At 38.8% G+C, this 23,490-nt stretch overlaps 1 protein-coding gene across 2 annotated transcripts in view; it reads left to right on the top strand.

Annotated features, from left to right (window-relative positions):
• The window catches only part of PRPF18 (pre-mRNA processing factor 18), a 50,394-nt gene that overhangs the window by 22,379 nt on the left and 4,525 nt on the right, over positions 1 to 23,490 (top strand). For both annotated transcript variants that reach the window (XM_060097746.1, XM_060097747.1), the window contains 5 exons: positions 3,678 to 3,824; positions 5,217 to 5,285; positions 6,684 to 6,824; positions 6,957 to 7,028; positions 9,233 to 9,388. In XM_060097746.1, the coding sequence (XP_059953729.1) occupies positions 3,678 to 3,824; positions 5,217 to 5,285; positions 6,684 to 6,824; positions 6,957 to 7,028; positions 9,233 to 9,388 (585 nt within the window). The remainder of the gene's footprint in view (positions 1 to 3,677; positions 3,825 to 5,216; positions 5,286 to 6,683; positions 6,825 to 6,956; positions 7,029 to 9,232; positions 9,389 to 23,490) is intronic.

The following is a 23,490-nucleotide window of genomic DNA, read 5'->3' on the forward strand; positions in this document are numbered from 1 at the left end:
CTTAAATTCTTGGAAAGAGTAAGTGGTTTTGTAATGCTTCATTTCACTGATATTTGTTTCTCTTCTATCTCCTGAGTCACTTTCCTTATCAAAAGATAGTCTAAAATGCTAATGTGAACTATTCAGTTTTTGTTACCTGATTTAATTTTTCTACTGCTCATTTTATTACTTGAAAAATCTTCTAGCTTTTAATATTAATTTATTACAACCTGCTGTATTCTAATCTTATTCAAGCCTGTCCCAAATACTAGAGTTTCTTACGTACTTTTTAAAAACTGAGGTATAATTGATATATAACATTAATTTCAGGTGTACAGCATAATGATTTTATCTGATCACCACAATAATCTAGTTAATATTCATCACCACACAGAGTTACAACAAAATTTTTTTTTTTCTTGTGATGAGGACTTTTTTTTTAGAGGTCTACTCTCTGAGTAACTTTGAAATATGTAGTACAGTATTATTACCTTTAGTCACCATGCTGTACATTATATCCCTGTAATTTATTTATTTTATAAATAACTGGAGCAGTTTAAAAGTTCATAAATTTGAACACATTCTGAAGCTCTACACTTTTACTCTCCTCCCTCCACGTTTTATTTTTCTGATACCCCATTTTACATCTTTTTGTCTTGTGTAGCCCTTAACTAATTATTGTAGTTAGAGTTGTTTTTACTACTTTTGTCTTTTAATCTTCATACTAGCTTTATGAGTGATTAATTCACTACTTTTACTATATATTTACCTTTACCAGTGAGATACATACTTTCATATGTTTTCTTGTTATTAATTAGTGCCGTTTCTTGCCAGCTTAAAGAAGTCCCTTTAACATTTCTCATAAGGCTGATTTAGTGATGATGAACTCCTTTAGCTTTTGCTTCTCTGGGAACTGTTCCTTCAATTCTGAATGATAACTTTGCCGGGTAGAGTGTCCTTGGAAGTTTGTTCTTTTAGCACTTTGAATATATTGTGCCACTCCCTCCTGGTCTGCAAAGTTTCTGCTGAAAAAAATCTGATAGTCTTATGGGGGAGCGGGGTTCCCTTGTACAAAACAAGCTGTTTTTCTCTTGCTGCTTTTAAGATGCTCTCCTTCTTTAACTTTGGTTTTTTATTTTTTTTTAATTGAAGTATAGTTGTTTTACAGTATTGTGTTAATTTCAGGTATAGAGCATAGTGATTCAGGTTTTTGCAGATTATATTCCATTATAGGTTATTATAAGATATTGGGTATAAGTCCCTGTGCTATACAGTATATCCTTGTTGCTTATCTATTTTAAATATAATAGTTTGTATCTGTTACTCCCATACCCCTAACTTGTCCCTCTCTCCTTTCCTTCCCCCCTTGTTAACCACAAGTTTGTTTTGATACCTGTTTCTGTTTTGCATATACTTTCATTTGTATTATTTTTTAGTTTCCACATATGGATGATATCATACAGTATTTGTCTTTCTCTGTCTGACTTATTTCATAATACTCTCCAGGTCCATCCATGTTGTTGCAAATGGCAGAATTTCATTCTTTTTTATGGCTAAGTAATATTCCTCTCTCTCTCTCTCTCACTCTCACTCTCACTCTCTCTCTCTCTCTCTCTCTCTCTCTCTGTCTCTCTCTCTCTCTCTCTCTCTCTCTCTGTGTGTGTGTGTGTGTGTGTGTGTGTGTGTGACATCTTAATCCAGTTGCCTGTTGGGGACTTGGGTTGCTTGCATGTCTTGGCTATCATAAATAGTGCTGCTGTGACCATTGGGGTGCATGTATCTTTTCGAATTTAGTATTTTCATTGTTTTCTGGGTGTATACCCAGGAGTGGGATTGCTGGATCATATGGTAGTTCTGTTTTTAGTTTAAGGAACCTGAATACTGTTTTCCTTAGTGGCTGTCTCAATTTTCATTCCTACCAACAGTGTATGAGGGTTCCCTTTTCTCTACATCCTCTGCAACTTTTGTTTTGTAGACTTTTCGGTGATGGCCATTCTGACAGGTGTGAGGTGGTATCTCATTGTGGTTTTGATCTGCATTTCTCTAATAATCAGTGATGTGGAGCATCTCTTCATGTGCCTGTTAGCCATCTGCATGTCTTCTTTGGAGAAATGTCTGTTCAGGTCTTCTGACCATTTTTGGATTGGGTTGTTTTTTGATATTGAGTTGTATGAGCTGTTTGTATATTTTGGATATTAACCCCTTGTGGGTCACATCATTTATAAATGTTTTCTCCCATTCAGTAGGTTGTCTTTTTGTTTCGTTGATGGTTTCCTTGCTGTGCAAAACCTTTCAAGTGTAATCACGCCCCATTTATTTGTTTTGCCTTAAAGACTGATTAAAGAGAGTATTGCTAAGATTTATGTCAAAGAGTGCTCCGCCTGTGTTGTAGGAGTTGTCTTTAACTTTTGACATTTTAATTATAATGTGTCTTGGTGTGGGTATGTTTAACTTTTTCAGATATTGCCGTACCATTTTCCACAGCAGCTGTACCATTTTACATTTCCAGCAGTACACTAGGGTCTGTTTCTCCATATCCTAGCCAAGTTGTTATTTTCTGTTTTCTGTTGATAATATTCATCCTAATGGGTGTGAAGTGGTATCTCTTTGTGGTTTGATTTGCATTTCCTTAATGACTAGTGATGTTGAGCATCTTTTCATTTACATACTGGCTGTTCGTATGTCATCTGTTAAAGTCCTTTGCCCATTTTAAATCAGGTTGTTTTCTGTTTTGTTAGTTAACTCTAAGAGTTCTATAGTTTTAGCTCTTACATTTAGGTCTTTGATCCATTTTGAGTTAATTTTTTTTTAAGATGTTGGGGGTAGGAGTTTATTAATTAATTAATTTATTTTGGCTGTGTTGGGCCTTCGTTTCTGTGTGAGGGCTTTCTCTAGTTGTGACAGGTGGGGGCCACTCTTCATCGTGGTGCGCGGGCCTCTCACTATCGCGGCCTCTCTTGTTGCGGAGCACAGGCTCCAGACGCGCAGCCTCAGTAGTTGTGGCTCACGGGCCTAGTTGCTCCGTGGCATGTGGGGTCCTCCCAGACCAGGGCTCGAACCCGTGTCCCCTGCATTAGCAGGCAGACTCTCAACCACTGCGCCACCAGGGAAGCCCCTGAGTTAATTTTTGTATGTGGTATATGCCAAGGGTCTAGCTTTAAGGCTTCCATTTTTTACCAAGTGGTCACAAACTGGAAGTGAATAGAATATGGAATTTGCTGGTTTGTTAGAAACACAGTGAAATCCTAGGGTATGGTTGAGACCCTGGTTTTATACTGTTGACATTTCCAAATGTTTTGGGAGTTCAAAGTATCAATAGTTGCAATTGTTAGACATCTTCAGTGAACCAGAAAAATGGGTTCGGGACCAGTGGAGACCTGGTCACTTTCACTAGGGCCTCATTAGAAAACTACAGCGTTAATGCCTATTCTTATTTGGGTTTGTCACTCGTATGTTTTATTGCGTATGTTTTATTTTTCTGACCATCAGATTACCTACTGTGTGTACATTCTTTTAAATTTAAATATGTTCATAAGAATTGACTTTGCATGGACAGTGGTGATAGCTGTATAATAAATTGAAATATTTGAGTTTCTTTGTGGAGAAAAAAGTGGATTATACTCATTATTAGAGAAAAAAATCAGAAGTGAACCATCAGTGAAATTTCATACCAGATGTGACTTTTTACCTTTCCTCAGGGATTGAGGAACGATCTGAAAGCAGCTCTGGATAAGATTGATCAGCAGTACCTGAATGAAATTGTGGGCGGCCAAGAACCTGGAGAGGAGGACGCCCAGAACGATCTGAAAGTCCACGAAGAAAACACCACGATTGAAGAGTTAGAGGTGATCCCTCCACCTCCTTCCCCGATTCCCCGTCACGCCTTTCATTCCCTGCGGCAGATGGCTGAGCTCCTCAGACTCCTCAGTGTACAGCGTGCTGGCGTCTTCGGTCACTACAAAGGCCCTTCTTCTGTTTCATGCCTTGTGTTTATTCACTCCCTTTTTTCTCATTTTCTATACACATTCCCCTACTTCCTGCCTTCAAAAGTATTCATTCTGATATGTTTGATGTGTATCCTTTGATTTGTTGATGGTCTTGTAGAACCAGTAGTGTTTTGTCTGCACGTGTTTTGGTATACACATAAATGATACTTTACTGTGAAATTCTTCATTCTGTTCACTTTTTTTCCACTTAGAACTGTGTTAAGTTCCATCCTTGATACCTTAGGTACATCTAAACCTTTGATTTTAACTGTTAACATAGCATTTCATACACTGTGGTGTTCACTGCCTTTTACTTTTTGTTCGCCATAATGACAGACAGTGAGATTGCTCCCAGCTCCCTGTTACCACAGACAGCTTTGTGACAAACAGTCTTGCACATGAGCCCTCTGGAACAGAAGCAGGACTGCTTCTGATATATGTTTAACTTGTCTGAGTACTGCCAAATTGCTCTCTGTAATGGGTTTGCCAGTCTCCACCCTCCACCAGCAGTGTGTGAGTGTCTTGTATCCCTGCATCCCTGCCAACACTTGGCAGTATCTTGCTTTCTTATTTTTGCCAGTGTGTTGAATGTGGAGTGATATATGTAATCTTATTTAAAAGTTGTATTATCTAAATATCTAGCATGAGCAAAAATAATATGACTTAGTTTAAAGTTCTTAATGGTTAATAAAACATAGTTATTTTTTCTGTCACCTTTCGTTCCTGGCTCTTAACCCACATTGCATGCTGTGAGTGAGATTGTAGTTAAGGAAGATGTCCTTTTAATTATACCTCGACCCCCTAAATTTTACTGCAATAATTGGTGTGAGCAACCAGTTCTGGACATTTTTTTCTTTTTTCCTTCGTTTCAAACAACTTTGGAGATAGTCACATACTATACAATTTATCCATTTAATGTGTACAATTCAGTGGTTTTTAGTATATTCACAGGTTGCTACAACCATCATCACAATCTAATTTTAGAGCATTTTGTTCCCCTAAAAAGAAACCTCATGTTCATTATCAGTCTCTCCCTTTACTCCCTCTTTGAGTCATAAAAGATAACATGCTCTCTAAATTTAAATGGCAAATTGTCTTTTTTTTTAATCTATCTAGAAATTCCATCAAGGTTTTAAATCAAAATTGGACCATACGTATATGTAATAAAGAGCCATGTTTAGTCTGGTGTTGATCATGTATGTATTCCACTGTTGCTCTTGACTAATGAACAGAAGCATTCTTTTTCTTCAGGCCCTGGGAGAGTCTTTAGGAAAAGGTGATGATCATAAAGACATGGACATCATTACCAAGTTCCTTAAGGTATGTACTTTTTGGCTAGGAAAGGAGCACACGTTTTCTTTAGTTAAGAACTGGTCTGTCTTTTTGTTTTTTGGTTTTTTTTTTTTTTTTGGTTTTTCATTTTTGAATTGTTTAAGAGTTAAAGACTGGAAAGGGAAATCCTCACTAAACGTTTCTGCACCTATGGTGTTTATAATATTGCTATGTGCTTGGATATAGAGGTTAAACAAAGAAAATGTATATTTACTTTCTTCATAGCAGTTGTAAAGCTGAGTTATTAATGTAAATACACTGAAAAGAATCATAGCAGTGGAATGAACAAGACGTTTTAAGGATTAAAAAAATTTTTTTAAACACTCTGGGAAGGAGTGCAATAAGGAGAAGCTTTTCCGAGAGATGATGACAGTAAGGAATGGAAGGAGGTGGGAAGACATTGACAGGGAAAAAAGCAAACACTCGAGTAACCTTTCAGAGACTTGAGATTAGCTCATTCATTCTTCCCGGAATTCCTCTTTCAGTGGTTTAGGTAGAGTATATGCAAATCCCAGATCCCTTTTAACATTTATTCACAAATTATTTGTGTTCAGAACAAGAGATATAAATGCAAGAAATGCTTTTACTTGTATTTACAGTTTAAATACAACATAATTAGTCATCAAGATTCTCAATCCATTGAGGACTTGGCATGGAATTAACTAGGGCGTGGTGGGATCTAGCATGAACTAGAATTTCCTCTTTGAGTGACAGCCTCTCCCTATGTAGGACATGCATAGGTAACACCGCTAGGGGAGTATGGCTTCCTCAGCCTTCAGTGTTTACCTGCCTCTGGGAAGGATGCTGTTTGTGCAGTTTAACTCAGGGGGCACCTGGGTAGTTTTCTGGGGCAGGGTGGGGGCTGGTCATAGTTTCTTTTATTTTCCTTCGTTTTTTCCTTCCTTCTCCTTTGGTCAGGCACTTTAGAGGGAATTTTTAATTGAATTGTGGTCTCTACTGCAAAAGTAGAAAGTCCAAATACTACAACATCATCCTTGGAAGATTGATTAAATATCACAGCACATATGGCATTATGGCTGATGAGTCTAGGTAGGTTGAGTTTTATGTAATAGAAATACAAGTAAAAGTTTATTTCTGTCAAGCAGTTGCCTGTGAAATTTGATAGCTCTTTCAGGGGAAATGGATCGCATCTGAGCTGGGAGAAGTGTAGAATAGGGAAGTCTGTGAGTTGCCAAAGGTACTACATTAAAACATACGTGACGCACTAAGCAGAGATAGTTCATTAGTTACCTATTGGTTGATGTTTTAATCAGTCAGGACATTGACTCTAAGGATGAGTGTATACCATTTTGTGCATCAGAGAACTTTTAAGCTTACAGAACCACTGGGTGGCATTGTAGTCTAAATTTACCCTTTTTTCCACAGTTTCTTCTTGGTGTTTGGGCTAAGGAGCTGAATGCCAGAGAGGATTATGTGAAGCGCAGTGTCCAGGGTAAACTCAACAGTGCTACTCAGAAACAGACCGAGTCCTATCTCAGACCCCTTTTCAGAAAGCTACGGAAAAGGGTGAGGTTTCGCGAAAAATGCTTTTGTTAACTGATTTAAAAAAAATAGAATATATAAGGTTAGAATAAATGCAGTCTGTAACGACACACTGTAGCTTCCAAAATTTAGTTATGCTTTTTTTTTCTTTTCCAGAATCTTCCTGCCGATATTAAAGAATCCATAACAGATATCATTAAATTCATGTTGCAGAGGGAATATGTGAAGGTACAGTACCATGCTGTGCATCAGAATTATGTTCATGAGCATACCTAGGTTGTGTACATAATATGTTCATCTTGTGTGGGAGTATTTTAATAGAAGATTTTAGGATAAATGTGAAATGAATTAGTAAAAAAAAAAACAACCTTTCATTTTCTAATATATTGTTAGCTTTATTGTTAGGCATGAATAATAATGTTTCAGACCACACTGTATTTTTTCGTCATTTTTAAGGAAGGTGTAAAGATTCCTCACGAACTGGATATAGGCAGCATTCATTTCATGAATGGGATTGAATTTCAAAGTTTTTAGATTGTTGATTATGGCTTGGAACAAATTTTCCCGTAGAAGCAATGTTACATAGATTAGTTTCCCAGGCCAGCTATAAAAACCTACTTAATCCATAATATAGCTGAACCGTTATACTAATGATACAGTGGAATTTAACCGCCCTTTATGCTGGTTTCTCTGAGAAAATGTTCTAAGTAAGGCTACCAGAATTTCTCTCTCCCATTTCAGTACTGCAACAATAGCAAAGCCCAGGAGGGGAGACTCTTCCCCTGCTGCAGTGTCTTTATTCCTGAGTGGACTCTGGGACCAGGTGGCAGAGGAGAGAGCTCTGGTGTCCATGTGCTCCTTGGGGCAAGTTTAGAAAGGAGGTGGAAGGCCATCAGTCAGTGTGGCGAACAAGAAGAGAAGGGCCTCTTGCACCACTAATGGGATTGGAAGTGCACCCCTGCTCGTGGGCCATCAGCCGAGTTTGAGGAGGGAGGCTTCCAGTGGCTGTGCCTCCCAAGAGAGGAGGAGTGGAGGGTTCTGTGCAGCATCTCCAGTGACAGTTCCAGAGCCTTGATGGGGCTCTGCCAGAAAAGTGGGGATGCGTTGCTTATTCCCGTGCTCTGAGTGTCTGTCCTCAGAAGGGACTGTGGGTGATCCTGGGTGACTGGAGGTCTCCTTGATGAGAGCCTCATGCTAATGGGCTCAAGTAGTGGTTTTAGTCCCTCTAGATGAGAGCCTGTTGGTTAGTCAAAGAAAGCGTTTCTGCTTTATAGCTATGAGTTTTATATTTGGATAGTTTCTGTGAGTTGCCTGGAGCTTACCAGGGATGATTGCATCGGGATGGATGGATAAGCTTACCATCAGCGCAGAAGGAATTCATGGCACTTGCCTACTAGAGGTGATGCCTTCCCTCTTGATCCTTTTCTCATTCTCGTATATGAGAAGCTGGTGAAAGTTTATTTTATATAAAGTACAGAAAGAACTAAAACTTAATATTAGGACAGTCTTCTTTGGAAATTTGGGGAAACTGAATATTGGAAATTTTATCAGTTAATATCCAGTATTAAACTGTGCACTCACAAGTATCAGGGACTTAAAAAAATGTGTATATGCCGTTTTTAAATTCGGTATATCAGTCTCATAGTTGTTTGATTTTTAAATGAAGATCTCTTTGAGGCCTGGCTGTGTAAGCCTCTGTAAAACCACTGGGGTCTTTTAGAGTTTACTTGCTTTCTGTTTTGTCCCCCACCCCAGCCCAGGTAGCCAGGCTTGGTTTAGAAAAAGAGCCATTTTTCTTCATTGCTTTCTCTCTTCTCATTTAGTCGCTTTTAAGGTTCTTGGCAGGTGGGAGGTTTGGGGGGCCAAAGTGAAATGCTCTCATCCTTTGGCTATTTGGCTCGAGGGCCAGTATTTAATCTCTGTTTACACATCTGCTGTGGACCCGATGTGATGGTCCCAGCACACAGAGCCCACACTGCTTTCAGAGGTCTGCACTGCTGCGCGGGGAGTAGTTGTAGTTTATGAAAAACTAGTTATCCTCTGTCTTCTCTGTGACCACCTGGGGAGAACACTAGGTCTAACGGAAACTCAGACTAGAGTTTTTGTCAGTGCATCAAATTACCTGCCTGGTAATTCCAGATCTGAAATGTAGTAACTTCCAGTGCACCAAGGCTGCAAAGGAATGTTTTGTCTTTTTACGCACTGGATTAGTGTTGGTTTCTGTTTTTCCACAGACATTTGTGGTCCTGGGTAAGCAGTCAGTCACCCCATATTTTAATTTGTTTTGTTCGAATAATGGGAATGGTAATATTTTCAACACACCCAAGAGATGGATGAAAATTTCATCATGAAGGCCTGTGAAATACTAAATGAAAATTGGGACCAGCAGAATATTTCTGCTTTCCTGATCTCTTCTTCAACTTTCTTTTTAGGCTAATGATGCTTATCTTCAGATGGCCATTGGAAATGCCCCTTGGCCTATTGGTGTCACTATGGTTGGCATCCATGCCAGAACTGGTAGGGAAAAGATTTTTTCCAAGCACGTTGCACATGTTTTAAATGATGAGACGCAGCGGAAGTATATTCAGGTAAGCAGTTTGGAGGGAAAAGTGCTCTGGAGGTTAACATTCCCCGATTCTCAAACTAAGTTTTGAGAGGAGGAGAATTATAGTGATTGGATATGGCATGATAGGATGCAAGTCCACTCTTTATGTAAGTAGTACTTGTATTTAAGACACCTTCCACTGTACTATAAAATAGAAACCTTTTAGGTTTCATATATGATGTAAGACAGGGTGAAGTGTTGTGCTTTAATTACCTCAGTAGTGAAATAACACTATTGCTGTTTGCTTTGGGAGTTTACTAAAGAATGACGAATTTAGAGTATTTTGCAATAATTCACATTTTGTTACTTTCAAGGTAGATTAACATCTAGGCTAAAAAGGTATGAATGGTAAAAATTTGGCTAGTAAATATTTTTAAATAATTTATAACAACACTTTCATACACAGATAGATTTAAAGTATTTATAGTTTATTTTCTTAAAGTTATACATGCCTCACATAAACCTGGTTATACTACTGTTGGGTTAAACTTTTCTTTTTAGTGGGAAAAAACCCTCAACTGTAATCTAGCTTTTGCCAAGGTGTCAAAAATCCCAGGTTGTGTCTGTATAATGACTTTTGCTGGATGTTAACTCTAAAGCTTGAAGATGAAACTCTGAAAGTTTATTTAAAGTGTAAGATTCACTTAAAATGCCAAAAGTGCTTTCAGAATTTGTGCCAGACAACAGTCACTATAATGTTCATGGATTATCTTTTTATTTCATTTCAATTCCAAGTGCTAAAGGTTATTTTGTGTCATGCTTTGTACCTTATTCATATATATTAGCATTTTAAAGTATGATTTCAACCTGACCCCCTAATGTGAACTGTAGAACTTATAGAGTTCAAATATACTTGTGGAAATTCAAAACATTTCCATTTTCTTAATAACCACCATTGACCATAGCGAAGGCAAAAAGCTTTTAGTTGGGGAAAAAAAAGTGGTTTGGCTTTAACAATAGAAAACAGTTGCCAGTGATTAAATTTGCTAATTGTGTTCAGCTATACCATGGCCAAAGCTATAGTGTGTATAAGAGTTCATATAATTAGATAAATTGTCTTAAAGACAGCATCTTCTTTAGACGATGGTATGATTACCATCATCTTATAAACTGATTTTTCTTTTTAAAAATATGCCTAGTATTTTAAAGACTTCTGGTTTATTTTGGAAGCTATACAGTGACCTGTCCTTCCTCCATTGTTCTTCCTTTTTAACTCTTCTCTTCCCATTAAAATGTTTTTCCCCCTTTTTCCCAAGGTGATTGGGGAAAATTGGCGAGCATACTGTATCTGAACTTTAGGAAAGTGTTTGACCTAAATCCAATAATATTCTTGTGTACAGATGTAAATATGATAAAATGATCAGGTGGACTCAGCTTGTTGAGTGAGAGAAGCCATGCATACTAAATAATGGATCTGTGTCTGTTTGGGTGCATGCTAGGGACATGCCATGGGGCTCTTAGTGACCTCAATACTGTCCTATTCAACAATTTTAATGACCAATTTGGATGACTGTACTGAGAGGTATATTTATCAGATTTACAGACAGTAAGAAACAGAACGGATAGGGTGTGCATTCAGGTGGAAAAGAAATTTGCATTCCAGAAGTTCTTGACAGACTGAAGAAAAAAGCAGATTCTAAAAATATAATATTTAGCAATGATGACCGTAAAGAAATTTGGAAGTCTAACTCAGTTATATTTAGCAATGATGACCGTAAAGAAATTTGGAAGTCTAACTCAGTTAGACTTCTAACAAGTCAAGTTAGACTTGAGCGTACAGTTTGAGCAATGTATATGAGGAAGAATTAGGGAATTTAAGTACAATAACAGTAGTACAGTATGGCTACTGGGAAGTCTAATTATAGCTTATGCTACATTATTAGATGTAATAATTTAGTATAAGTTCCACAAGGCAAGAGCATAGTTCACTGTCGTATCTGCAGAGTCTGGAATAGTACTCATGGTGGGTGCTCAGTAAATATTTGCTGAATGAATGAATACTCTAGAGGATGAGAGGTGAAAGTCTTGCTTTTTTTTTTCTAGTCCTTGAGAAAGGAGACTCTTGGTGGGGGTCTGGGTAACTATAGATAATGAGAGAACTTTCTGGTGGAAGAGGGATTAAACTTGTCCCTCTACAGTTAAGGACCAGGTAAGGTATAGGAATCAAGGCACATTTCTGGTCAGTGTAAGGAAAGGATTCTTTCTTTTTCTAATCTTTTTGTTTTAAAACAATGAGAGACTGGTAAGAGGTTGCAAAAATAGTACAAAGAAGATTTTTTCTTTCTTTTTTTTTTTTTTTTTTTGGTACGTGGGCCTCTCACTGTTGTGGCCTCTCCCGTTGTGGAGCACAGGCTCCGGACGCGCAGGCTCAGCGGCCATGGCTCACGGGCCCAACTGCTCCGCGGCATGTGGGATCTTCCCGGACCGGGGCACGAACCCGTGTCCCCTGCATCGGCAGGCGGACTCTCAACCGCTGCGCCACCAGGGAAGCCCCAAAGAAGCTTTTTAACAGGGAGAATTGCCCCCAAATAGGAGTAGGGCTGCTTTAGAGGATATGGGGGGGATCCCTACCACTTGATGTGTGCAAGCATCCAGTTAACTGTTGGCCTTTCTGGTCTGTTGATTTCTCTGATACTTCTCTGCCGTTTTCCCTAGAGGCCATTGCTTAAACCTGAGGTTGCAAACTCACACACACTCAGGATAGTCGGGTAACAGGTGAGCTGAGTGTTAAGAAGCCCCTGACCCGCGGTCTCTTTTCTTTTCCTACTTTTCATGCAGCCACAGATAGAAGCAGTGTTTTCATTTTCCTCTCAACTCTGTGATAAGAACGGTGGACAGTGGATTACCAATGTTGTGTTAGTTCAACTGTACTCCAGTATAAAATAAAAACTTTAGGAATCGGACAGCGCAAGCCCGGTGTGAAGTGTCAGCTGAGTCTTAGACCTAGCATTACTGGAGTCACTTCAGCTCATGGGTACCTTGTAGGAATATGGTTCTAGTGTTGTTCCATCTTCCTTTATTTTTTATTTTAGAGGTAACTAGGATCCGTAATTTTTTTAAAAAGCATATGCTCCTATTTTTAAAATACTGGCAATAACAAAAACAAAAAATTAGCATTGTGTGAGGCCAAATAAAATACCAGCTTTTGATCTGTCTTAAAATAAACCCATAGTGCAGCTCAAGGCACAATGAAGCCACCCCCATGTTAGCGTTTTACGAAATTCTTGATTACAATGAACTGAGTGATTTCCTAAGCTGTCTTTGAAATCTTTCTCCTCTTATTTTGGTATTTGGGTGAGGTTGAGTTGAATTATTCCTACAAAGGGACAGTTTAAATATATTATTTGAAGTTTAAATCAGGAAGTGACCAACTTAGAGGATCAGGTAGTAAATATTTTAGACTTTGGGCTTCATAGGTCTCTGCTACAACTCTTCAACCCTGCAGCTGTGTGAAAGCAACCAGTGGCCGTGTTCCAGTAAAACTCCATTTATAAAAGGGGCAGGTGGCCCATGGGCCGTAGTTTGCTGACCCCTGGTAAATGTATAAACCCAAACCTTTTCTACGTTAAGATATTTGCTGAGGAGGTAATAGTGAAAGTCATTTAATAGGGTAATTTTTCTTTTAATTTTTTTTAACATCTTTATTGGAGTATAATTGCTTTACAATGGGGTATTAGTTTCTGCTGTATAACAAAGTGAATCAGCTATATGTATACATATATCCCCATATCTCCTCCCTCTTGCGTCTCCCTCCCACCCTCCCTATCCCACCCCTCTAGGGGGGACACAAAGCACCAAGCTGATCCCTCTGTGCTATGCGGCTGCTTCCCACTAGCTATCTATTTTACGTTTGGTAGTGTATATATGTCCAGGCCACTCTCTCACTTCGTGTCAGCTTACTCTTCCCCTCCCCGTGTCCTCAAGTCCATTCTCTATGTCTGCGTCTTTATTCCTGTCCTGCCCCTACATTCTTCAGAACCATTATTATTATTATTTTTTTAGATTCCAAATATATGTGTTAGCATACGGTATTTGTTTTTCTCTTTCTGACTTACTTCACTCTGTATGACAGTCTCTAGGTCCATCCACCTCACTACAAATAACTCAATTTCGTTTCTTTTTACAGCTCAGTAATATTCCATTGTATATATGTGCTACATCTTCTTTATCCATTCATCTGTCGATGGACACTTAGGTTGCTTCCATGTCCTGACTATCATAAATAGAGCTGCAATGAACATTTTGGTACATGACTCTTTTTGAATTATGGTTTTCTCTGGGTATATGCCCAGTAGTGGGATTGCTGGGTCATATGGTAGTTCTATTTTTAGTTTTTTAAGGAACCTCCATACTGTTCTCCATAGTGGCTGTATCAATTTACATTCCCACCAACAGTGCAAGAGGGTTCCCTTTTCTCCACACCCTCTCCAGCATTTATTGTTTGTAGATTTTTTGATGATGGCCATTCTGACGGTGTGAGGTGATATCTCATTGTGGTTTTGATTTGCATTTCTCTAATGATTAGTGATGTTGAGCATCCTTTTATGTGTTTGTTGGCAATCTGTATATCTTCTTTGGAGAAATATCTGTTTAGGTCTTCTGCCCATTTTTGGATTGGGTTGTTTGCTTTTTTGATTTTGAGCTGCATGGGCTGCTTGTATATTTTGGAGATTAATCGTTTGTCAGTTGCTTTGTTTGCAAATATTTTCTCCCACTCTGAGGGTTGTCTTTTCATCTTGTTTATAGTTTCCTTTGCTGTGCAAAAGCTTTTAAGTTTCATTAGGTCCCATTTGTTTACTTTTGTTTTTATTTCCATTACTCTAGGAGGTGGGTCAAAAAGGATCTTCCTGTGATTTATGTCATAGAGCATTCTGCCTACGTTTTCCTCTAAGTTTTATAGTGTCTGGCCTTACATTTAGGTCTTTAATCCATTTTGAGTTTATTTTTGTGTATGGTGTTAGGGAGTGTTCTAATTTCATTCTTTTACATGTAGCTGTCCAGTTTTCCCCACACCACTTATTGAAGAGGCTGTCTCTTCTCCATTGTATATTCTTGCCTCCTTTATCAAAGATAAGGTGACCATACACATATGGTCATCTTTGGTTTATCATATGGTTTATGATGGTTTTACATATGGTTTTGGTTTTACATATGGTTTATCTTTGGGCTTTCTGTCCTGTTCCATTGATCTATGTTTCTGTTCTTGTGCCAGTACCATACTTTCTTGATTACTGCAGCTTTGTAATATAGTCTGAAGTCTGGAAGCCTGATTCCTCCAGCTCCATTTTTCTTTCTCAGGATTGCTTTGACTATTCGTGGTCTTCTGTGTTTCCATACAAATTGTAAAATTTTTTGTTCTAGTTCTGTGAAAAATGCCATTGGTAGTTTGATAGGGATTGCACTGAATCTGTAGATTGCTTTGGGTAGTATAGTCATTTTCACAATGTTGATTCTTCCAGTCCAAGAACATGTTATATCTCTCCATCTGTTTGGATCATCTTTAATTTCTTTCATCAGTGTCTTATAGTTTTCTGCATACAGGCCTTTTGTCTCCTTAGGTAGGTTTACTCCTAGGTATTTTATTCTTTTTGTTGCAATGGTAAATGGGAGTGTTTCCCTAACTTCTCTTTCACATTTTTCATCATTAGTGTATAGGAATGCAAGAGATTTCTGTGCATTAATTTTGTATCCTGCTACTTTACCAAATTCATTGATTAGCTCTAGTAGTTTTCTGGTAGCGTCTTTAGGATTCTCTATGTATAGTATCATGTCATCTGCAAACAGTGACACTTTTACTTCTTCTTTTCCAGTTTGAATTCCTTTTATTTCTTTTTCTTCTCTGATTGCTGTGGCTAAAACTTCCAAAACTATGTTGAATAAAATTTTTCTATTTAAATTGAGATATAATAAACCTTAGTAAAAGTGGAGCCTGTAAAGTGTACTAATCTTAATTGTACAGCTCAATGATTCTTCATATATATGTGATATTTATCAAGACATAAAATGAGGTCTGGATCATAGGAGATTTCAAGCAGCACCCCTGAAGTTTCCCTCATTCCTTTGACCAGCCTAATTCCTCCTCCCATCAGAAATAACCACGGTTTTGACATGTGTCATTATTGGTTAATTTTGCCAGTTCTCGGACATCATTTAAATGAAATCTTGCAATATGTAATTATTTTTTTTTATGTAGAAATATTGGTGAGAAGTAACTGTTTTCTGAAATATGGTAAAAACAATTCAGGGGGCTCTTTACTGTAACATGATTTCATCTTTGGGTTTTATGCAAACCTGTATAGAATTTAAACTGTGAAAGTTGTTTGAAGTGTTCTCTTTCTCACAAAAATTAAACACACCACAGGGAGGGTTTGCTCACCATGTAGATCAAAGAGAAGTTGTATAGCTTATTGGTAGCCTCAAATCTAGGGCGAGATGGAAATTGTTGGTAGGAACTTCAAGGACTTTGGTTGGTCTGCCAAATGCAGATGTAGCCTTTGGCCCAGATTTGGGTAAAGCTTCTTCTACACAGCTTAAAGGAAGTGCTTGATTATTTAGACTCTTTATAATTCAGTCATTTCAAGACATCTCTTGAAAAGGTTCATATCTTGGGTGTTCTTTACTTGTTGGTAAAGAAGAGCAGGAAGAAAAGCTGCAATTGACATCACATGGTGATTTGCCCTCCAGATCCACTCCATCCTTCCTCACCTTGTTCTGTGCCCTGGAAACCTGGCTTTTATGAACAACATGGACAGGCTCCCTTGCCCTCTGACTTCTGAACAGGGCAGGCGATGAGAGGGACTGGAAGGCATTTTGTAGGTGGGAGAAGAATGAGTTTGGGGTATTTATTTCCCTGGCTTTCTCCCTGTAGAGTCACTACACCCTTCCACCCAAGGCCGCAGCCGTCTCCATACAGTTAGTTACCCTCTCTGGGTTTCTGGTAACCATTCTTCTCCCCCTTAGAAAACAGGCTAGCCACAGCTTTTCAGAGTTGCCAGCTCATGGGTCCCGGTCTTGCCCATGCCTTTGTAAAGTCCTTGGAACTATACCATCAAATTACCCAGTTTGAGTATAACCTTTGTTTCCTGTGGATACCCTCCCTGATTCATATAGATTAGTCTGTCTGTGTGCTGTGTTACAACACAGGTTTCTTTGGGGATTAGAAGATCAAGGAGTCATATTCATTCCAAATAATTTTCCTCAAGCTTTCACTGTTCTAAAAGGCAAAATGCCCCGTAATCTTCTCTGGCAAGTTGTGTTCAATAACCTTAAGTTTGTAAATTCCCTGGTAAAAACATCATTCCAGCATTTTATGTCAGATATTTATATCTGCATTTCAGATTTTGGCATATTTCACCTGTACTAGAATTGGTCAAATTTAGTTGTTCGGGCCTCCCTGGTGGCGCAAGTGGTTGAGAGTCCGCCTGCCGATGCAGGGGATACGGGTTCGTGCCCCGGTCTGGGGGGATCCCATATGCCGCGGAGCGGCTGGGCCCGTGAGCCATGGCCGCTGGGCCTGCGCGTCCGGAGCCTGTGCTCCGCAACGGGAGAGGCCACAGCAGTGAGAGGCCCACATACCGCAAAAAGAAAAAAAAAAAAAAAAAAAAAAAAATTTAGTTGTTCATGGAACATTTGTAAATTTATAATATGTTCGTGAATTGCTGAAAATGGTATAACAGAAACATTACTGCAGTGAGTGATCACACCTTGGTCCATGTGTTGTGTGCACATGTCATGGTTAGCTGGTAAACACTCCCTATGCATCAGATTGTATGTCACACATTTGTGGGTCAAGAGGCCTTATGCTACCTCCTGGCATTCTTGCCTCTGATAAACCGTTTCTTAAAGGCAAGTTGTTTTGGTAACAAGCTGTTTACCCATTTAATAACTTCCTGGCATATTAAAAGAAATTTTTAGAGAAAAATAGTGCTATCATTTCTCTTTCACATACGTTACCTTTTAATATTACAGAACACCATTGTTGGGTAGAAGCACACTGTGGGGAATGCTGGTCTAAGCTGTGCCACGTTTCTTTTTAGCTGGCGGCTAAATAGACATTTAACTTGGGGTGTTAACTCTTATATTTCTCAACCACATGCTTTAAAAAAAAAAAAAAGATCACCCTGCAGTGTGAAGGCCTTGTCAAATAAATAAAGTCTTCGGTCAAATTGGTCATTTGGCATACATTTTTACCTAACTTCATTAAGTACGTGAGTGCTGTTTTCAAAATGGAATTATCACTTGTAATTTGTTCCTTTCTGTGAAGTGATGAACCTTTGAACTGGAAATAATGTTCTTTTATGTATCAAACATTCAGACAAGTAAAAATTGAGAGCAGCTCTCTATTTCTTACCATACACTCCAGAAGAAGATTTAGTCCCAAACTGTTAGTTTTCTTTAATTTTCCACTAAGTCCTACAGATCCTGAATATTTTAATACATTTAATACTTGCACTGGGACTCTTCATTAGAAGCAGCATGAGATTGCCTTCATCTGCCATCATCCCAAGTAGCTAGATCCAGATCAGGTATTAAAAAGTCTAGAATGAGTAATTCAGATCAACTCAATTTTAATCATATACTTGTAAGAAAAGAATTCCTGTGGACACTTCTTGAAGGCTTGGCCTTTTTATGCATGGCTATGAATGTTAGTTGATATTGTAGAAATTAACTTTTCATCATTAAGTACACATTTTTTGAAAATCACATTTCGAGTCAAATATGTATTCCTTTAGTCTGAAGTTAGGATTAATTAGTAACTTAAATATATCATGGTAATTCATTCCTTTATTAGAACCTTGGCAGTTTGTTGACAGAATTTAAATAGCTGCATGGAAAATGTTCTCAGCTTATCCCTGTTCTTCATGTTCCTAGGCTGCACCACTAAACACATCTGTGCTTTCGTTTTCAAGACTTTGTTCTTACAGGGTACACTAGTGACAGGAACAGAAATAAGAGATAAAATGTCTTCCTTATACTTCAGTAAGGAGATTACTTAAACACAAAAAAAGTCTTCCTCAAGTCCTATTAACTAATGATAGTTTTATAAAATAAAAGGCAAATCTAGCTAAAAGGGTATGATTGTAATTTGGTTTGGTTTTTTTTTTTTTTTTTTTTTTTGCACGGGCCTCTCACTGTCGTGGCCTCTCTTGTTGCAGAGCACAGGTTCCAGACGCGCAGGCTCAGTAGTTGTGGCTCACGGGCCCAGTTGCTCCGTGGTATGTGGGATCCTCCCAGACCAGGGCTCGAACCCGTGTCCCCCGCCTTGGCAGGCAGATTCTCAACCACTGCGCCACCAGGGAAGCCCTGGTTTGGTTTTAAAAAGCATTTGCTTTCTGCAATGATAAAAAATTGCTGTTTTTTTGAGTTGATGCAGGTTGATTGTTTTAATGGTTCATTGATTTATCTGGATATAAACAACTCTATCCAGGCTTTGTATCCTATATCACATACTGTGATACACCAAACTATATATGTAATTGATATTTTTATGTCTTATCTAGAATATGCTGTAATGCTTGCAATTAGGTTATTTAAAAATTGTGGTGAAATATATATGACATAAATTTTACCATCTTAACCATTTAAAGAAAATCTTTATTCAGCTCTACCATCTTAACCGTTTTTAAGTGTACAGTTCATCAGTTAGACTTTTAAATGAATGTTTTCCTAGAAACAGTATTGATTTTTAAAAAATCAGTTTTAGTTAAATATTGTATGGGGAGAAAGTCATTAAGGAGCCATTAATGAGGACTCTGTAGAATCTGGAAAGGCTCAAGACATGGGACTTTTAGGTACTTCTAAAAGACCGGACCAGGGACTTCCCTGGCAGTCCAGTAAGACTCCACCTTCCAATGCAGGGGGTGCAGATTTGATCCCTGGTTGGGGAGTTAAGATTCCACATGCCTCGTGGCCAAAAAAACCAAAACATAAAACAGAAGCAGTATTGTAACAAATTCAATAAAGACTTTAAAAAATGGTCCACATCAAAAAAAATCTTAAAAAAAAGACTGGACCATGGGATGGGACTGAAAATGAAGGAGTGGTTGAGAATAGGATAAGTAGTCCAGAGGTTCCTTCTACCCTGTGCAAGTGGGCCCTCCTGCCTTTCTCCCTTATAGCAGAAAACAGGTTAACTTTCTGAGGGATTTGTAGCCTCAGGCAGGGTGAGATGCCCTACTCAAACCAGGCAACTCAAGTGAGGGTCTGTGTGTTGACAGATGAGACCTCTGGTTCCTTTTCTCCACTGGTCCCTGTGATGCTGGCAGCCAGGCTGTCATTCCACCTCAGGAAACAGGAGGGTTCTTCTCTGTGAACTGACCCAAGAGAAAAGATGTACAGTTACTAACAATTAGTATTCTGCTAATGAAAAAACTAACTTGCTGCCATATTATCCTAAAATGAAGTTCCATTGATGAGCCCTGCCCATTCAGTGAGTTTTCTTTAGCTCCTTACTGCCTTACTCATAAATATGCTTGTTCACCTAGGATCATCAGACATTCAGGAAAAGTTTCCAACATGAAAGACAGAGACCAAAACACATGGAAAAAAAGGAGTTGATAGAAACTGAATTATAGCATAGGGGACAGAAAAAACCCCTTTGATTAAAAAATTAATATCCTTAGAGAAGGTTGTAACTATGAAATAACAATAGCTACAAAAAAATTAAAACAAGCTTTCAGAAGTTAAACATTATAGCAGAAATTTAAAAATTAAATAAAAGGGTTATAAGATAAAGTTGAGGAAATCTCAGAACTATGAAATATACGAGAACAAAAGAGTCAATCTATAAGGTCTGCAACTGTTCAAATTCCAGGAAAAAGAGAACAGAGAAATTGGAGGGTAGGAAATAAAGAATTAATGTAGGAAGAATTCCCAGAGCTGAAGGACATGCATTTCTAGAATGAAAAAAGAGCTCACTGAATTCATAGCAAATGAATAGGAAGGATCTCACGTCAAGGCTCAATATAATCAAATATTGGAGGCCAAGGATAAAGAGATTTTCAGTGCTTCTGGAGAAAAGAAACAGGTCACTTATGAAGACTCAGGAATTAAAATGCCCTCATACTTCTCATTAATGGTTCTGGAAGCTGGAAGACAGTGGAGCAATGCCTTTGTATTAGTAAGGGAAAAAGTCTCCAACTCAGAATTCTATTCCCACGTGAACAGTCAAGTGTGAGTATAGGTTAAAGATATTTTCAGACAGGAAAAGTCTCAAAAATGTGACCCATCTTGTGTCACATACCCATTCTCTGGAATCATTATCATTGTAGCTAACACTTACATGGTGTTTACTGTGTGCTCACTGCAGCAATTTAGCACATATATATTCTCTCTCTTCTCTCTCTCACATATGTAGTAAGAGGATGATACTATGATTTCTTTGTTTTACAGGTGGGGAAACTTAGGCATGGAAAAGTAATTTCCCAAGGTCACACAGCTAGTAAGTGGTGGAATTGGAATTTGAACTTGGATAGTCTTAACTCCACTATGTTATATTGCTAATACTTGAGGATGTGCTCCACCAAAATGAGGGAAGCAAACAAAGATCCAGACAACAAGATCCAGCACAGGAGCAGGGCAAAAGGAATTCCCAGGTTGAAGGTGAAGGGATGCTCTAGGATTGTAGCAGTACAAGGAGGTCTGGAATTCAGTTGATCTAGATTGGAACAGAAAAGACAGAGGGCTCCAGGAAGAAAATGGAACAGATGTACTACCTGATGTGTTTGGTCATATTGAGAGCAGTCTCACTGTTGGAGAATGAATTGATATCTACACAGAAAAGCAAAAAGATGGGGAAGAATACCTAAGAAAAAGGCTATTGGCTCTGTTTTGGACAATATTTGTGTAGACATTATGAGGTATATCCTGAAACTCGTGCTCACTGAGAACTGTGACTTGGGGGAGGAGAGGGAGAGAAAGGCGCGTGTGTGCATAGGTGGGGCCCGTGCACGTAGTGTAAGAGATGAAATCTTCACCTTTCATAGGAGGTAGAAAAATAAAAACTGGAAAAAAAATCACTGTCAGCATGTAGTATCTAGAAATATGGCAGTAAATACCAGAAGAAACACTTAAGAGATTTGGAGTGGTTGCCTTTGGGGTGATGGAATTAGGGATTGGAAAGGGGGAGGCAGGGGACTGCTTTTATTTGATAGAAGAACTATGTGCTTTTAAAAATATATACAATAACATGCACGCAAAACATGGGATTACCCTTGGCTTTTCTCTCTCTGTCTCAGCCCATGTCCTGTCAGCAAACCGTTCAGGTTACATCTGGGGTGATCCCTTCTTACCACCTGCACTGCCACCGTCTGGGTCTGGCACCTGCCTGTCTTCTCTGGATGACTGCAATGTCTCCTCTCTGCGCTTCTTTCCTCGCCCCTCTTCTGTTCAGTCTCTATATGGCACCCAGAGGGATCCAGTTAAAATACAAACCAGACTTTGATGCTCTCTTGCTCAGAGCCCTACAGTGGCTCCCTAGTTCAGGGAGAGCCAGAGCCCTTCCGGTCACTTCCCACATCCACACACGCCTCTTGCCTGCCTGACCTTCTCCATAGCACTTGCCACCATCCAACACGTTAGATATTTACATACTCATTTTGTTTCTTGTCCGTTTTACATATTTTGTTTCTCGTCTGTCTTCCTTTATTAGAATTTATTCTCAATGAGGGTGAGGATATTTTCTCTTTTTTTTCTCCTGCTCTATTCCCAGAGCCTGGAGCAGTGCTTGGCACGTAGTAGGCACTGAATAAGGATTTATTAAATAAATGTATTGCTTTTATAAAAGTGAAAATTATATTTAAAAATACTACTTGTTTTTAGAAAGCTATTTGCAATAAGCTAAGCTAAGCAGCTCCTTGTCTTACTGGTTTAAGCATCCCCAAGCAATTTGAAACTAAGATCCTGAGGGACCTAACTGAAAAGATTTGTTTCCATTTGGAAAATACTCATATGTTATCGTCAGGTTATGCCCCTTTAATACCCTGTGCTGGGGGCCGTCAGTGCTTACGGCAAAAATTTACTGTAACGTTCCGTGGTAACTGTTTATGATGGAGACTGTTGAGTTTCACAGCTGTTTGACAGCTAAGATTTCAGACGGGGTACTCTTAATATTTATTTTTTAAGCATAGAATCTGTTCAATGAGTGTAAATAAGCATCACACATATCTTCAATAAGGCACAAACACCTAAAATTCTAATTCCTACAGTGTAAGGAAAATGACCCCCAGCCGTCTTAGCATCTGCTTGCCTTTCCTTGGCTCATAATAATTCTTGCTGTGTTTTGCTGCAGATTAAAGCTGTTTAGTCTTTCATTGGACTGTTGCCTTTCCTAGCTTTGCCTCTCTTCTCACCTGTTCCTTCAGGAGACTTAGGATCCTTTTAATGATATCACATACATTTCCATGGCTACAGATCCAGTTCTGCAGCCACAGGATTAGAATTCACAGCAGGAGAAGCTGGACTGTGAGAGGGAAGGGTCTTTGTCCTAAAGCAACTCCGATTAGGCACGCAGCGAGCAGCAACAGCGCCAGCAGAACGAGGGGCAGGGCGGACTGCCGGGCTTTCTTCGCACTGGCTGGCGGAAGTCTCCCTTCATGGGAACCAGCTGAAGGGTAACCTCCCTCCACACTCCCACTCCTCAAATAGCATAATATGGACCGTCTTTGAACCCACAAAGGACCTGATGTGAAATGTTTGAAAATCATGTTTCTCTGATGTTGAATCTCTTAGATTATAGCTCCCTTCATAGAAGTAATTTATATTTGTGTTATCTGCTTACTGTGGGACCAAAGAGATTTGGCAGGCTTTTTACCTCATTGTTTTGTTTTGTTTTTGGTGATTTTACTTAGCTTAAGTGTTGTTTGAATATGTAGGTAATTACAGAGTACGAGTTCTAGATCTTTGGTGATGTTTTCTCTACCTGTTCACATTAGTATGTATTTTGAGGGGGTTTACACTTCCTGCTCAGACTTCTAGATGCACTTTTCTGTTACTAGATTGTATAATTCCAGCAACATACTCTGCTTTTCCCACTGGGTCATGAAACTCTTTCTTCTTTTAAGAGCAGATGATATTTCATTGTATCAT

This window comes from Mesoplodon densirostris, chromosome 4 (assembly GCF_025265405.1).
Source record: "Mesoplodon densirostris isolate mMesDen1 chromosome 4, mMesDen1 primary haplotype, whole genome shotgun sequence".
Lineage (NCBI taxonomy): Eukaryota > Metazoa > Chordata > Mammalia > Artiodactyla > Ziphiidae > Mesoplodon > Mesoplodon densirostris.